Raw genomic sequence first — 15539 nt, forward strand, 5'->3', positions numbered from 1 at the left:
CCAGACCTAGCAGGGAACTGGCTGTTTATAATTAACGTGCACCTACTTGTGAAGGTCCAGTGTGGGCTGTAATTATCGTATGGTAGCGAAACTTGACAGATATGCCAATGTGTTAATGTGGAACCGATTTACGCTGGAAAAAAATTAGTTCCAATTTCGGCCACTGGGTGTGAATGCAAGAAAGACATATAAAAATGTCCCCATGTGTAATAGACTAGGAACAGGACATGGCCAGAAAAAGTTGTGAGATAGGCATAATGTTGATTATTTTATTAGCTGCTGTTTACACAATATATTCAATATGTTGGAGACATCGGCATGATGCTGTACAGTGCCTGATTTACATATGCCGTTCAGAACTAGCGCTTATGTTTTTCCAGAGTGAATCAGTTTCACATTAGCACATTGGTATACCTAAAAAAAGTTATGCTACACTAAATAAAACTAAACTCCAGCCGAACAGGCCTTGGAAGACCCAACGGTACCGACCGGCCACCGTGTCGTCCTCAGCCCACAGGCGTGGATGGATGCGAGTGGCACAAGCACACCACTCTCCCAGCTGTGTGTCAGTTATGCTGCCATTACAGAATTGCAGTCCACATTGCATCTTAACGAGCAGCTGCAATTTAATTATAACCACCCACTATAGGAGACACGTGGAGAGCATCAGCTGTTCAATGACGACTGCGAAGGCTACAGAGATACTGCGTACTCGTATGAGGCGGCATTATCAGAGAGCTGTCTGCCAGTGACAACAGTCAGTGGCCGCACCCCGTGCAGCACAGGTGTAGCCAAATTACCTTGCCAAGGGTGTGCCCGATGTCGAGGTCCGCCTTGCTGAGCAGCCACGCAGACACGGGCCTCCTCAGCACGGCGCCCCACTGGTCGTCCAGCGGCACCGACAACTTCAAGTGGTATGACACCAGGTCCTGCACAGTGCGGAAGCTCCGGCCGCCGGTGGACAACCAGCCCTGCACCACCAACCACCTCAGTATAGTCCTCACTCTCTTCGTGCCACGTCGTCTGCACACAAAGACAATGACGAGACAGAACTCTACTAGCCAAGACAAGGTATACGAGGTGCGGCTAGAAAAAAACCGGACTGATGCTGGAAAAAACAATTATTTACAATTATTTACAATTTCGTGTTATCTCCTTCAATGTACTCTCCTCCTCGGTCTCTACACCGCTCCATACGAATTTTCCACTGTTCATAGCAATGCTGCAGATCATTTTCGGTAAGTCCATACATTACTTCTGTCGCTTTTTCTTTTACTGCTTCAACAGTCTCAAATCTAGTTCCTTTCAAAGCTGACTTGACTTTAGGGAAAAGAAAAAAGTCACAGGGGGCCAAATCAGGTGAGTAGGGTGGATGATCTAAGATGGGAATGTGTGTTTTGCCAAAAACGTCTTCACTGACAACGCACTGTGAGCTGGGGCATTGTCTTGGTGAAGGATCCGTGACTTTTTTCTCCACAAATCGTTCCGTTTTCTCCGTACTCGCTCACGTAGGGTAGCCAGGACGCTAATGTAGTAATGCTGATTCACTGTTTATCCCTCTGGTACCTAATCAATGTGCACAATCCCTTTGATGTCAAAAAAAAAACAATCATTATTGCCTTGAATTTCGATTTTGACATTCGTGCTTTTTTTTTGTCGTGGAGAACCAGGAGTTTTCCAATGCATCGATTGGCGTTTAGTTTCGGGATCGTAAGTAAAAAACCACGATTCATCGCAAGTTATAACATTTTGTAAGAAGGTGGGATCACTTTCAATGTTTTCCAGGATGTCAGAACAAATCATTCATCGGCGTTCCTTCTGTTCAATTGTGAGACACTTTGGAACCATTTTTGAACACACTTTGTTCATGTTGAAACTTTCATGAAGAATCTCCCTAACACTATCCTTGTCAACTGCTGTTAACTCAGACACTGCTCTGATTGTTAAACGGCGATCTTGTCGAACAAGTTTACCGATTTTTTCAATGTTTGCATCAGTTTTTGCTGACAATGGTCTGCCAGTGCGAGTGTCATCACTGGTGTCTTCGCGGCCATCTTTAAATCGTTTAAACCACTCAAACACTTGTGTTCGCGATAAGCAATCATCGCCGTACACTTGTTGTAACATTACAAACGTTTCACTTGCAGATTTTCCTAGTTTGAAACAAAATTTGATGTTAACACGCTGTTCTTTCTGTACACTCAACATTTTCCGATGCACAAACAAAACTTCAACTACTTACAACAGACGCCACGGGCAGACTGAGTGCAGGAGGCAGATGAAACTCGAGCAGTAGGGGGAGCGAGAGTCACCTGACAGGCCACGCGACTTTCAGCCTTATTGCATTCGTTTTATTGTTTCACCAGTACTAGTCCGGTTTTTTTCTAGCCGCACCTCGTGTACACTACTGGGCATTAAAATTGCTACACCAAGAAGAAATGCAGATGATAAACGGGTATTCACGCAATTTGGGTGCATAGATCCTGACAAATCACTACCCAGAACAACCACCTCTGGCCGTAATAACGGCCTTGATACGCCTGGGCATTGAGTCAAACAGAGCTTGGATGGCGTGTACAGGTACAGCTGCCCATGCAGCTTCAACACGATACCACAGTTCGTCAATAGTAGTGACTGCCGTATTGTGACGAGCCAGTTGCTCGGCCACCATTGACCAGACGTTTTCAGTTGGTGAGAGTTCTGGAGAATGTGCTGGACAGGGCAGCAGTCGAACATTTTCTGTATCCAGAAAGACCAGGTGTCACAGCGATCGAATAAAGGGTAGAGGCACGGGTCGTAACACATCTGAAATGTGACGTCCACTGTTCAAAGTGCCGTCAATGCGGACAAGAGGTGGCCGAGACGTGTAACCAATAGCACCCCATACCATCACGCCGAGTGATACGCCAATATGGCGATGAGAAATACACGCTTCCGGCGTGCGTTCACCGCGATGTCACCACACACGGATGTGACCATCATGATGCTGTAAACAGAACCCGGATTCATCCGAAAAAATGACGTTTTGCCATTCGTGTACCCATGGTCGTCGTTGAGTACACCATCGCAGGCGCTCCTGTCTATGATGCAGCGTCAAGGGTAACCGCAGCCATGGTCTCCGAGCTGATAGTCCGTGTTGCTGTAAACATCGTCGAACTGTTTGTGCAGATGGTTGTTTTCCTGCAAGCGTCCCCATCTGTTGACTCAGGGATCGAGACGTGGCTGCACGATCCGTTACAGCCGTGCGGATAAGATGCCTGTCATCTCGACTGCTAGTGATACGAGGCCGTTGGGATCCAGCGCGGCGTTCCGTATTACCCTCATGAACCCATCGATTCCATATTCTGCTAACAGTCACTGGATCTCGACCAACGCGAGCATCAATGTCGCGATACGATAAACCGCAATCGCGATAGACTATAATCCGACCTTTATCAAAGTCGGAAACGTGATGGTACGCATTTCTCCTCCTTACACGAGGCATCACAACAACGTTTCACCAGGCAACGCCGGTCGAGTGCTGTTTGTGTATGAGAAATCGGTTGGAAACTTTCCTCATGCCAGCACGTTGTAGGTGTCGCCAACCTTGTGTGAATGTTCTGGAAAGCTAATGATTTGCATATCACAGCATCTTCTTCCTGTAGGTTAAATTTTGCGTCTGTAGCACATCTTCGAGGTGTTGCAATTTTAATGGCCAGTAGTGTAAGTAGCCGTATCTCTTGACTGAAGTGAGTTAGAAGCATAAAATTTTTACACCGGCAAGGGAGTATGGACTTTGTTGTGTCATATAAATTTGAAGTCGATCCGCCTATCCGTTCCTGAGACAAATTCTTATCAGTGTGAGAGATAGATAGGCAGATAGACATAAATGTGGAGACAAATCTATCCTGTAAAAGTTCCGTTTGTAAAGTCCGTGCAGTATACGGTGCCCTACGCGCAGTGACCAATTTTCGTCCAAAGCGCTGTGCGAGTTCATTCGTTTGTTCCGAAGGAGAGGCGGACAAGCGTTTACGAACTTTTCGGCCGGCTAGCGATTACAGAACCGATGCGCACGCCCTGGCGCCTTTCTCATACGATTTGACAGAAACTATTCGGTACAAAAAAAAATTATTTTTGCGTTAGTTACAGCTTTGCATGTCAGCTTCATGATGGAGAGCCTATCATTTTCTTAATGCTCATAGCTATTATCATATGTAGATTTACGTATGACACTTTGAAGATAGAAAAAGTTTCCGATCAAAAGTAGGGGACGGTATGTTTTTTTGGTCTGGCGCATATCACATAATATCGTTGCATAAGAAATTTATCCATCGCACTGAATTTTTCTTTAGACTTGGTTGGAGGTGGCTACCTGTCACAAATCGCGAGAAAACTCATCTTACGTAACTCCCTCATTCGCGATCGCGATAAAGCCAGAACTCCGTAACATTCGTCGTATCTCATAAACGTTTTGTGGTATTGAGACAAGATTTTAGCAAATGATAGGATGCAAAAACGAAAGTGTTTCGTTAAATGGCTAGTACACAAAACTAGGCTACCTACCGTGTTATTGCACTAACTATGAGGGTAATCCCAAAAGTAAGGTCTCCTATTTTTTATAAGTACATAGACCTGTTTATTTCTACAATGGTTTACATCAGTTTACAGCTTGAACATTTAGCTATTTTTCGACATAATCACCATTTCTGCCGATGCATTTTTGGAGACGCTGTGGCAGTTTTTGTATGCCCATGTCATACCAGCTCGCCGCCATGCTGTTCAGAAAGCTATGAACCTCTTCTTTCACCTCCTCGTCGGAGCTGAATCGCTGGGACCACAATTAACGCTGACAGATACTGTGAGACTCTGATAAAACTCAGACGGGCAATTCAGAACCGGAGAAGAGGAATGTTGAGCAAGGGCGTACACATTCTCCATAACAAGGCTCGGCAAACCGTTGCTCTCCTGCAACAGTTTCAGTGGAACATAATCACCCACCCACCCTATAGTCCTGACTTGATTCCCAGTGACTATCACCTGTTTCCTAGGTTAAAAGAACATTTGGCCAGAAAGCCATTCAGCTCCGACGACGAGGTGAAAGAAGAGGTTCACAACTTTCTGAACAGCATGGCAGCGAGCTGGTATGACATGGGCATACAAAAACTGCCACAGCGTTTATAAAAATGCATCGACATAAATGGTGGTTATGTCGAAAAATAGCTAAATGTTCAAGCTGTAAACTGATGTAAGCCATTGCAGAAATAAACAGGTCTATGTACATATAATGGTTCAAATGGCTCTGAGCACTATGGGACTCAACTGCTGAGGTCATTAGTCCCCTAGAACTTAGAACTAGTTAAACCTAACTAACCTAAGGACATCACAAACATCCATGCCCGAGGCAGGATTCGAACCTGCGACCGTAGCGGTCTTGCGGTTCCAGACTTATGTACATATAAAAAAATAGGAAACCTTACTTTTGGGATTACCCTGGTATATACTTTTTCCATGAAAGAACGTAATATTTTAAGCGCCATCGATAGCTGGTGAAACGAGAAATTCTGTGGGTTCTGGAACAGTGTAAGTGAGCAGATTACACAGTTAGTTTTATACCGAGGATGTGCTTTTTCATAAGATGCTGAACTTACTTTTCCTCTGTTCCTCACTTAATGAACGTAACAAAACACTTGTTAGTGAGGTGAGACAGTGTAAACACCGCTGTGTTTTGGCAAAATATGCAAATTTTGAAAAAAATTGTTCAAATGGCTCTGAGCACTATGGGACTTAACATCTGTGGTCATAAGTCCCCTAGAACTTAGAACTACTTATACCTAACTAACCTAAGGACGTCACACACATCCATGCCCTAGGCAGGATTCGAACCTGCGACCGTAGCAGTCACGCGGTTCCGGACTGAGCGCCTAGAACCGCTAAACCGCTAGACCACCGCGGCCGGCACAAATTTTGACATGGCAACTAGAGAAATGTGTTGGTTTCACTCAAAATTCACCACTGGTGATGCTTCTCTGAAAGTCACAAATGATTAACAAGTCAGGCGAAAGTAAACAGATCTTTTTGCGGCATTTTAGATACTAACCAAACCAACAGTAGGTCTTTCTGGATGGTCACTATCAAAGTGCGGGCGTAAGGAGGCTCCATTCAATGTTTACAAAAAATATGAGTGTAGGCTGCAGTATAGAACGGCACTTCCCCTTCAGCGCTCCGCATTTCCCCTACAGAACTCCGAGCGGGACCCCACTACTGCCACCCACTCCACACTTCTCCAGCCAACTGTGCATCTACCAGCCACATTATTCCGCATGCCCTCTGCCGACTCAAGTACAGAACCATACATATCTAGGTTGTAGGGGGGGGGGGGGGGGGGGGAGCGTTTCACCTCATGGCGGCACAGGAGTCTGCGAATTTCGTTCTTAAAGCAAACGTGTGCTGTGGCTTTAAAGACCTCGACATGAATGGGAAACTAAAACTTAATCTCTGACATTAATTCGATGATCGCGAATTTCTTGACATCAGCTGCATTAGGTACACATCTACTACTCAGTAGCGACGTATGACAATTTGTGCATGACTGGGTCTCAGTTCCAGATTTACCACTTATTGCAAGCAGTTGCCTAATGGGGGACCTACGCAACAATGACCAAAATTGTAAAATATTTTTATAGAATCTTCATTTACTACATGGATCTGAAATTTCAATTCCTGAATATTACGTTCCAATTCAACTCCTAAGTATGATAAAAATAATAATTAACAAAAGCTTGCACAAGGCCACACCCCTTTTTGGCCGGCCAGGGTGGTCCAGCGGTTCTAGGCGCTACAGTCTGGAACCGCGCGACCGCTACGGTCGCAGGTTCGAATCCTGCCTCGGGCGTGGATGTGTGTGACGTCCTCAGGTTAGTTAGGTTTAAGTAGTTCTAAGTTCTAGGGGACTGATGACCTCAAAGTTAAGTCCCATAGTCCTCAGAGCCATTTTGAACCACACCCCTCTGTTGTTCTGTGTTTCCTCAAACTGTTTATTCCTGCGGTGTTTCCTTCCAGTTTTATGCAGTCACAATGTGGGGAATATTTCGGCCTTTATCAGGTCGAAAACTTCTACGAATGTGACTGCACGGAAAATCTCAAAGTCCTAATAGACGTTACAGCTCTTTGATGCGAAAATGATGCCCCAAGACACATTTCTCTCCACAACTGCTGATGAGCTTGCAGCGTATGATGGTTGTTTAATTTTAACTGAGCTAATCATGGCAGACTGCGGTCCTTACAGAGGCTAAGATTTGAGCCAGGAACTTTCACACTGTCGATACTGAAGGAAATTGATAACAGGAGAATTCATGCGCGTGGCATTCTTGTTACTCGGTTCGAAAATCATGTTAACCAAAAAAAAAAAAGGTTCAAATGGCTCTAAGGACTATGGAACTTAACAAGGTCATCAGTCCCCTAGACTAGAACTACTTAAACCTAACTAACCTAAGAGGACATACATCGATGCCCGAGGCAGGATTCGAACCTGCGACCGTAACAGCAGTGCGGTTCTGGACTGAAGCGCCTAGAACCACTCGGCCACAGCGGCTGGCCATGTTAAACTAATTGGACAAGCAAAGAAAAGATTGTTTGGGGATGAAGAGGAAAATGCTTACGATTTGCATTAGTTCACCCAGATAAGGTAAGGCCTAATGCAAACGGCGTCAAATCTTTGATTCAGGTTCTTGTAAGTTACATTTTGACAACTATTTGTACCTAAACCTTTGACATTATAGTACTGAAATTTGGCTTGCAATTAGAGAATGCTGTAGTAAAACAATCTGTGGAAGGAAATTTCTTCTACTGCAATAGTTTTTTTTCACTATATTCGGAAAGATCTAAAAAATCTAGCAAAAATAGGATATTCATGTTCTGTTCCTCAGGTATTTTAATAATGGGATATGAAACTTTGTAAAAAAATGCAATAATCTCGTCCTGATAGATTTTTCGGGAAAATGAATTTTCGTATTCACTTTGTCGTAAAATTGCAGTTGCTTACAACAAAAAATGGATAACTTCAACAAGCATGAAATCGAACGTGTATATCCGTATAACATTCCATAGCAACTGTGCGAAATTTAGTTACATTGCCTTAACAATGTTGGATTTTATAGAATTTTTTTTTTCAAAGTATTGCAGCTTCAAATACGTCCCCTCATCAACTTCGGCTATCCGTGCACGCTTCTTGGTATCATCCAAACCTCCTTATGTCACACTGCCACTAGGTTCATCGCGTAATGCTCAGAACGTCACTTGGATTCCCGCAACAGGCCGTGTGCCTGCATAGGCTTGTAATTCTTACGTGCATGTCTGAAAGAACCGTTAGAATTGGGTAGTAGGTCCATACGTAGTGGGCAGCTGACGTCAACAAATTCGCAGCCAGCGAAATAATTAAGAAGTTTTTCGTGCAGCTGGGAATCGCAAACGCTGCCCGTCCTTTCAGACACGAGCGCAAAACCTAATCTCCCTTCCCTGCAAACAGGCTATTGAAAACAAAAGAAATCGAACATGTCATCCAACGATATCTCTCCTTATGAACGGCTGGAGAAAAAAATAAGGAGATAAGAGCTGTGATAATATCTGATGGTGAAACATTATAACAGATTGCTAGATAAAAATAATAAAAAAAGCGGGCCATTATTTTCTACAGACACAGCTGACATGAGGTGATAATTGGGTGGAGCTCAAGTGTAAACAGGGCTAGTGGCAAGCAGCGTATGTTGCACTATACGGTGTCTGACACAGGGAATTTTCATTGGTGTTGTAATTCTGAGAGACAGAGTAACTTTTAATGTAAGAGATTTTGTCATTATTTGGTAAATAATTTGGTTGTGAATGGATATGTTTATGTAATTTAAATGCAGTAGAAAGGTATCTGTTGGATTCCTTTCATGTTAATTTTTTAAAACTGTTGTCATTTACGGCATACATTCCGCTTCTAAATTTACTGTGGTGTTTCTGACTATAATGGAGGAGACTGAGCAGTGGAACGTGTTACTTTTACACATAAACAAGAACGATCTGTCACACTACTACACTTTAAAACACAGTTTATATGTAATTCATGTCACACAGTCTCATACGGAACCTACATCCGCTTTCTTTTATGTACTGTATATGATAAGATACTGTCATCCCCCTTCCCTTCTGTGTGAAAGGATGAATGAGCAAAGGTATTTCTAGTTGCATGCTTGATGGTAGCAGACAAGCCTGTCTGCTAGAGAACAGTAGGACCAACGTCAGAACAGGTAGCTATGCTTTCTAAAAGCAAAGAGGTTTCTATTCTTAGTATGGTCCTGTCCGTCCCTCGTCATGTTGGTATAGGAAGCTGCCTCTCTGGTCACTTCCGTTTTGATTCTGGAAGCACCCTCGGTAGGGGCCACGGCAGTCTGTCCGTGGCGAGCGTCTGAAGTGGTAAGATCTCCGGCTAAGCGCGTCTCTGCTAAGCCCATAGGACAAGGGATTTCTTAAATGCAACCTAACTGAAAATGTAATCGCCTTTATTTCAGGTTTAGATCTAAACTATCTAATGTTATCTTAAATTGCAACGCAGTGTAATTCGAGTGTGAAGTTCAGAATATCTTCCACTAGTTGCTTTGTCTCTACTTTGTGAGTAAAGTGGAACCACGTGTTGATCAGTAACTCTAACTAAGATCATCAATCTTAAATGCGAGTGTGCGTGAGATTATAACATCTCGTCTTGACAATATTTTTCAATATAGCAACTTTTCTTTATGTTCAACCCACCTGGGGTGTACTTCATGAGGCCAGTACCACGTGCTTATACAATTGTTTGACCCATCAGGTTAATAGTAAGACGATAGTAACCAGTTCGAGGTTTTTCTTTTGTAATTTGTGTTTCGATGTAATTTATTTTAATTATCAAAATTAAATATAGAGTTACACTCTTTGTGTAAACCAAGTTGACCACGTGAAGCATGTAGTGTAATCATCAAAGTAGCCCTCAGCTACTCTTTTCAGGAAGATTTCACAGAGAGTTAGTATGAATTTAGTATACCAGTGTATGGTGATTTCATGACGGACAGGATTGCGCTACGAACGTAACTTCTTTGGGTGAAAATTGAATCGGCTGGTTGTGGTTAATTTCCTCTTGCATATGTTTCAACGTTCTTCGTGTTATTTTATGAATGCAGTGTTGTATGCAGTCTCCCAATCTTGCCTCCATATTTGATGTGTTCCGTAAGATTACAAACTAACATTTTCACAATCCTAAATAAGGCACCAGTTTAGTTATGAATCAAGTTTAATATACTGAAATTTTAACAGAACAATGATCAATGTTAAAATAAATGACCTAATATAAACTGTTTTGTTTCTTTTTATTTAAATTGTCTTTATATATATATATATATATATATATATATATATATATATATATATATATATATAAAGACAATTTAAATAAAAAGAAACAAATATATATATATATATCCAGCTTTTAACTCGCTTTTATTGTCTTGAATATCAGCACCGCTTTCAGAACAAATTAATGCATCAACATTACACAGTATCTAAAAAAGGATTATGTAATAAATGTAGTAAACACACTGATGTAGTGAGGGCGGTTTGGTTGTCGCAAACAATCGGAGAGTATATTTGAAGCAGAGTCATAGTGCAGTGACCCGCCTGGGTAGCCAAGAGCGCTAATGCACTTCTCCCTGGACTCGTGTAGGTGCGCCGGCCCCGGATAGAATCAGCCCAGTGGATTAACAACGAGGGCCGGTGTCCCAGCCAGCCTGGATGTGGTTTTTAGGCGGTTTTCCACGTCCTGCTAGGTGAATACTGGGCTGGTCCCCACGTTCTGCCTCAGTTACACGGCTCGCAGACATCTGAACGCATCAAACTATTCCATGAATTACACTACACGCAGACACTTGGGGTACACTATTCCCTTCCTGGGGGGTACAGGGTGGCGACAGCAAGGGCATTCGACCACCCCTTCAAACGTACCACATCTGGTTAACCAGTCATGGGAGTGCCATATGCACATTTACAGACGGCGGTTGTGTCGCGAACACAAGGTATAAGGGGGCAGTGCATTGACGGAGCTTCCATTTGTACTCACGTGATTCATGTGAAGGGGCTTCCGACGTCATTATGGCTGCGCGACTGGATTAACAGACTTTGAAGGCGGAATGCTACACTCATGCTCATAAATTAAGGATAATGCCGATACGTGGTGAAACAACGCTCTGGTGGGCGGTTTACGGGTTTAAATCACCTCGGGGTATGACCATGCGGTGCATCTGACCTGCTGTCGTCGCACGGTGGCGCTGGCAGCAGTCGTCATACGCAGAGGTGTGTTGGTGCATGTCAGAGTACGGTGCAGCGAGGAAGTGTGCACACGTTTTCAGACGTGCTAATAGTGACTGTGTGTTGAAAATGGATCAAAGAACACATATTGATGACGTTATGAGGGGTGGAATACTAGGGCGACTGGAGGCTGGTCAAACACAGCAGGTCGTAGCACAAGCTCTCCTTGTGCCGCAAAGTGTAATCTCAAGATTATGGCAACGAATCCAGCAAACAGGAAACGTGTCCAGAAACATCGAGGAGAACCTACCAATTCCTTCCTAACATAAAAGAAGGAATAAGAATGACATACTTCTTTCAGACCGAGGGAACTGTACACTATTTGTGGAGACACGGCTCTACCTACTAAATATACGACAGCGCGCCAGAGACACAGCAATAGGCAACCTGGCTGACATCGTCCGTCAGTGTGAAGTTAGACAAAATGTTCCAGATCAGAACAGGAATGTATTTGGAAACGCAACTGTCTGTAATACACAGCGTGTAAGAAAAAGAATCATCCGATTCTAAAATATCATAACTATTATGTTATTTGAAATACACTACTGACCATGAAAACTGCTACACCAAGAAGAAATGCTGATGATAAACGGGTATTCATTGGACAAATATATCACACTAGAACTGACATGTGATTATATTTTCACGCAATATGGGTGCATAGATACAGAGAAATCAGTACCCAGAACAACCACTTCTGGCCGTAATAACAGACTTGATACCCCTGGGCATTGAGCCAAACAAAGCTTGGATGGTGGCGTGTACAGGTACAGCTGCCCATGCAACTTCAACACGATACCACAGTTCATCAAGAGCAGTGACCAGACGTTATCAATTGGTGAGAGATCTGGACAATGTGCTGGCCAGGGCAGCAGTCGAACATTATCTGTATCCAGAAAGGCCCGTGCAGGACCTGCAACATCCGGTCGTGCATTATCCTGCTGAAATGTGGGGTGTCACACTGATCGAATGAAGGGTAGAGCCATGGGTCGTAACACATCTGAAATGTAACGTTCAATGTTCAAAGTGCCGTCAATCCGAACAAGTGGTGACCGAGACGTGTAGCCAATGGCACCCCATACCATCACGCCGGGTGATACGCCATTATGGCGATGACGAATACACGCTTCCAATGAGCGTTCACCGCAATGTCGCCACGTATGCGACCATCATGATGCTGTAAACAGAACCTGGATTCATCCGAAAAAATGACGTTTTGTCATTCGTGCACCCAAGTTCGTCGTGGAGTACATCATCGCAGGCGCTCCTGTCTGTGACGCAGCGTCAAGGGTAACCGCAGCCACGGTCTCCGAGCTGATAGTCAATGCTGCTGCAAAAGTCGTCGAACTGTTCGTGCAGATGGTTGTTGTCTTGAAAACGTCCCCATCTGTTGACTCAGGGATCGACACGTGGCTGCACGATCCGTTACAGCCGTGCGGATAAGATGCCTGTCATCTCGATTGCTAGTGATACGAGGCCGTTGGGATCCAGCACGGCGTTCCGTATTACCCTCCTGAACCCACCGATTCCATATGTTGCTAACAGTCATTGGATCTCGACCGACGCGAGCAGCAATGTCGCGATACGATAAACCGCAATCGCGATAGGCTACAATCTGACCTTTATCAAAGTCGGAAACGTGATGGTACGCATTTCTCCTCCTTACACCAGGCATCACAACAACGTCTCACCAGGCAACGCTGGTCAACTGCTGTTTGTGTATGAGAAATCGGTTGGAAACTTTCGTCATGTCAGGACGTTGTAGATGTCGCCACCGGCGCCAACCTAGTGTGAATGTTCTGAAAAGCTAATCATTTGCATATCACAGCATCTTTTTCCTGTCGGTTAAATTTCGCGTCTGTAGCACTTCATCTTCGTGGCGTAGCAATTTTAATGGCCAGTAGTGTACTTTCCGTGTTAGATAGGGAAAGTATAATTATAACTGTCTGGTAATACTGGATCAGCCTGCGGATAACAGACAAAAAGAAAGTAGTAAATAAAATTAAATAAAAAGACAAGGAAATGAAATGTAGCATTACCAGTCGTTCCAGAGCTACGCTGAACGCATCCCCCTCGCCCCGCCCCCCCCCCCCCCCCCCCACACACACACAGCCACAACCACGCGAGCCTCCAGCCTCAGAGCACAGCGACTGACCTCTGGAGTCGTCTGGATGACGAAGTGGCGGTGCTGGCCCCTCCAGCGCACGGACAGCGCCAGCTGCCAGACACCCAGTAAGAGCGTCTCCCGCACCAGGAAGTCTCCGTCCCGCCGCAGCAGCGGCTCCGCAGACTTGCGGTCCAGACGCCCGTGGAAATACGAGTCCTCCTCCAGCTCCAGGAGGGCCTGCAAAACACCACACAGCGGCCTATCACCGTTTCTGGAAAACCAGTCTAAGAGGTGTTTTCTTTTTGCGAGAACACCTGATGGATATGAATCTAGTGCGATGGCATGAGCCAACCTTGAACCTGCCTGAGCAAGCTAGAATTTTCTTTTTCCAGCTTGTCGGCAGCGTCAGTTGCTGGTAAACAGCAGTTGAGTTAGGTATTGTGTAGTAATAGCGTCGGTTTTTCATTGAGGGGGAAATGTCGGAACGACTGGAGCGGTTCCGCAGACATGCGGTCCAGCAGCCCGTGGAAATACGAGTCGTCTTTCAGCTACAGCAGGGCCTGTGAAACACCACACAGCGGCCTCTCACCATATTTGGAAAACCAGTCTATGAGGTGTTTTCTTTTTGCGAGAACACCTGATGGATATGAATCTAGTGCGCTTGCATGAGCCAACCTTGAACCTGCCTGAGCAAGCTAGAATTTTTTTTTTCAGCTTGTCGGCAGCGTCAAATCCTGGCAAACAGTAGTTGAGTGAGGTAGCGTCTAGTACTCGGGTCGCTTTTTCATTGAGGGGGAAATGTCGGAACTACTGGAGCGGCGCTACTAATCTACATCTACATGGCTACTCTGCAATTCACATGTAAGTGCTTGGCAGAGGGTTCGTCGAACCACAATCATACTATCTCTCTACCATTCCACTCCCGAACAGCGCGCGGGAAAAACGAACACCTAAACCTTTCTGTTCGAGCTCTGATTTCTCTTATTTTATTTGGATGATCATTCCTACCTATGTACGTTGGGCTCAACAAAATATTTTCGCATTCTGAAGAGAAAGCTGGTGACTGAAATTTCGTAAATAGATCTCGCCGCGACAAAAAACGTCTTTGCTTTAATGACTTCCATCCCAACTCGCGTATATATCTGCACACCCTCTCCCCTATTGCATGATAATACAAAACGAGCTGCCCTTTTTTGCACCCTTTTGATGTCCTCTGTCAACCCCACCTGGTAAGGATCCCACACCGCGCAGCAATATTCTAACAGAGGAACGAGAGTAGTGTAAGCTGTCTCTTTAGTGGACTTGTTGCATCTTCTGAGTGTCCTGCCAATGAAACGCAACCTTTGGCTTGCCTTCCCCACAATATTATCTATGTGGTCTTTCCAACTGAAGTTGTTCGTAATTTTAACACCCGGGTACTTAGTTGGATTGACAGCCTTGAGAATTGTACTACTTATCGAGTAATCGAATTCCAACGGATTTTTTTTGGAACTCATGTGGATCACCTCACACTTTTCGTTATTTGGCGTCAACTGCCACCCGCCACACTACACAGTAATCTTTTCTAAATCGCTTTGCAACTGATACTGGTCTTCGGATGACCTTACTAGACGGTAAATTACAGCATCATCTGCGAACAACCTAAGAGAACTGCTCAGATTGTCACCCAGGTCATTTATATATACTGAATAAAGTTTCTCCAGAATCTGGGCGAGAGCCATGTGGAAACCATTCAGAACATTCAGACGCTTTTCACGTGACGATGCTACGGTCATCACATAGATTAAAGAATGGTACGACCGGTTTAAAGGCAGCTGGACATCGGTGGAGAGCAAGCCACGCTCCGGTCGGTCATCAACGTGCCCAAATGACCAGATCATTCCCAGAGTGAACACTCTGGGCTGTCGTGGGACTGTCAGAGAAACTGCGGAAGAGGTAGGCAGCAGCGGTTTTTCTTCTTTCCAATGTTACCGAATATTTGGCCACGAAGAGAGTGTCGGCAAAATTCTGCCAAAGCTTCAGACGGTGGTGCAAAAGCGACTTCATGCTCAAGTCTCACAGCACATGGTGGACACAA

At 44.6% G+C, this 15539-nt stretch overlaps 1 protein-coding gene across 1 annotated transcript in view; it reads right to left on the reverse strand.

Moving 5' to 3' along the window:
- Positions 1-15539, reverse strand: part of LOC126427972 (tyrosine-protein kinase Fer-like) — a 129117-nt gene that overhangs the window by 77619 nt on the left and 35959 nt on the right. The window contains exons 2-3 of the mRNA XM_050089858.1: positions 13511-13699; positions 801-971 (exon numbers count right to left, since the gene is read on the reverse strand). Coding sequence (XP_049945815.1) covers positions 801-971; positions 13511-13699 — 360 coding nt within the window. The remainder of the gene's footprint in view (positions 1-800; positions 972-13510; positions 13700-15539) is intronic.

This window comes from Schistocerca serialis, chromosome 12 (assembly GCF_023864345.2).
Source record: "Schistocerca serialis cubense isolate TAMUIC-IGC-003099 chromosome 12, iqSchSeri2.2, whole genome shotgun sequence".
In the NCBI taxonomy this organism is placed as follows: Eukaryota; Metazoa; Arthropoda; class Insecta; order Orthoptera; family Acrididae; genus Schistocerca; species Schistocerca serialis.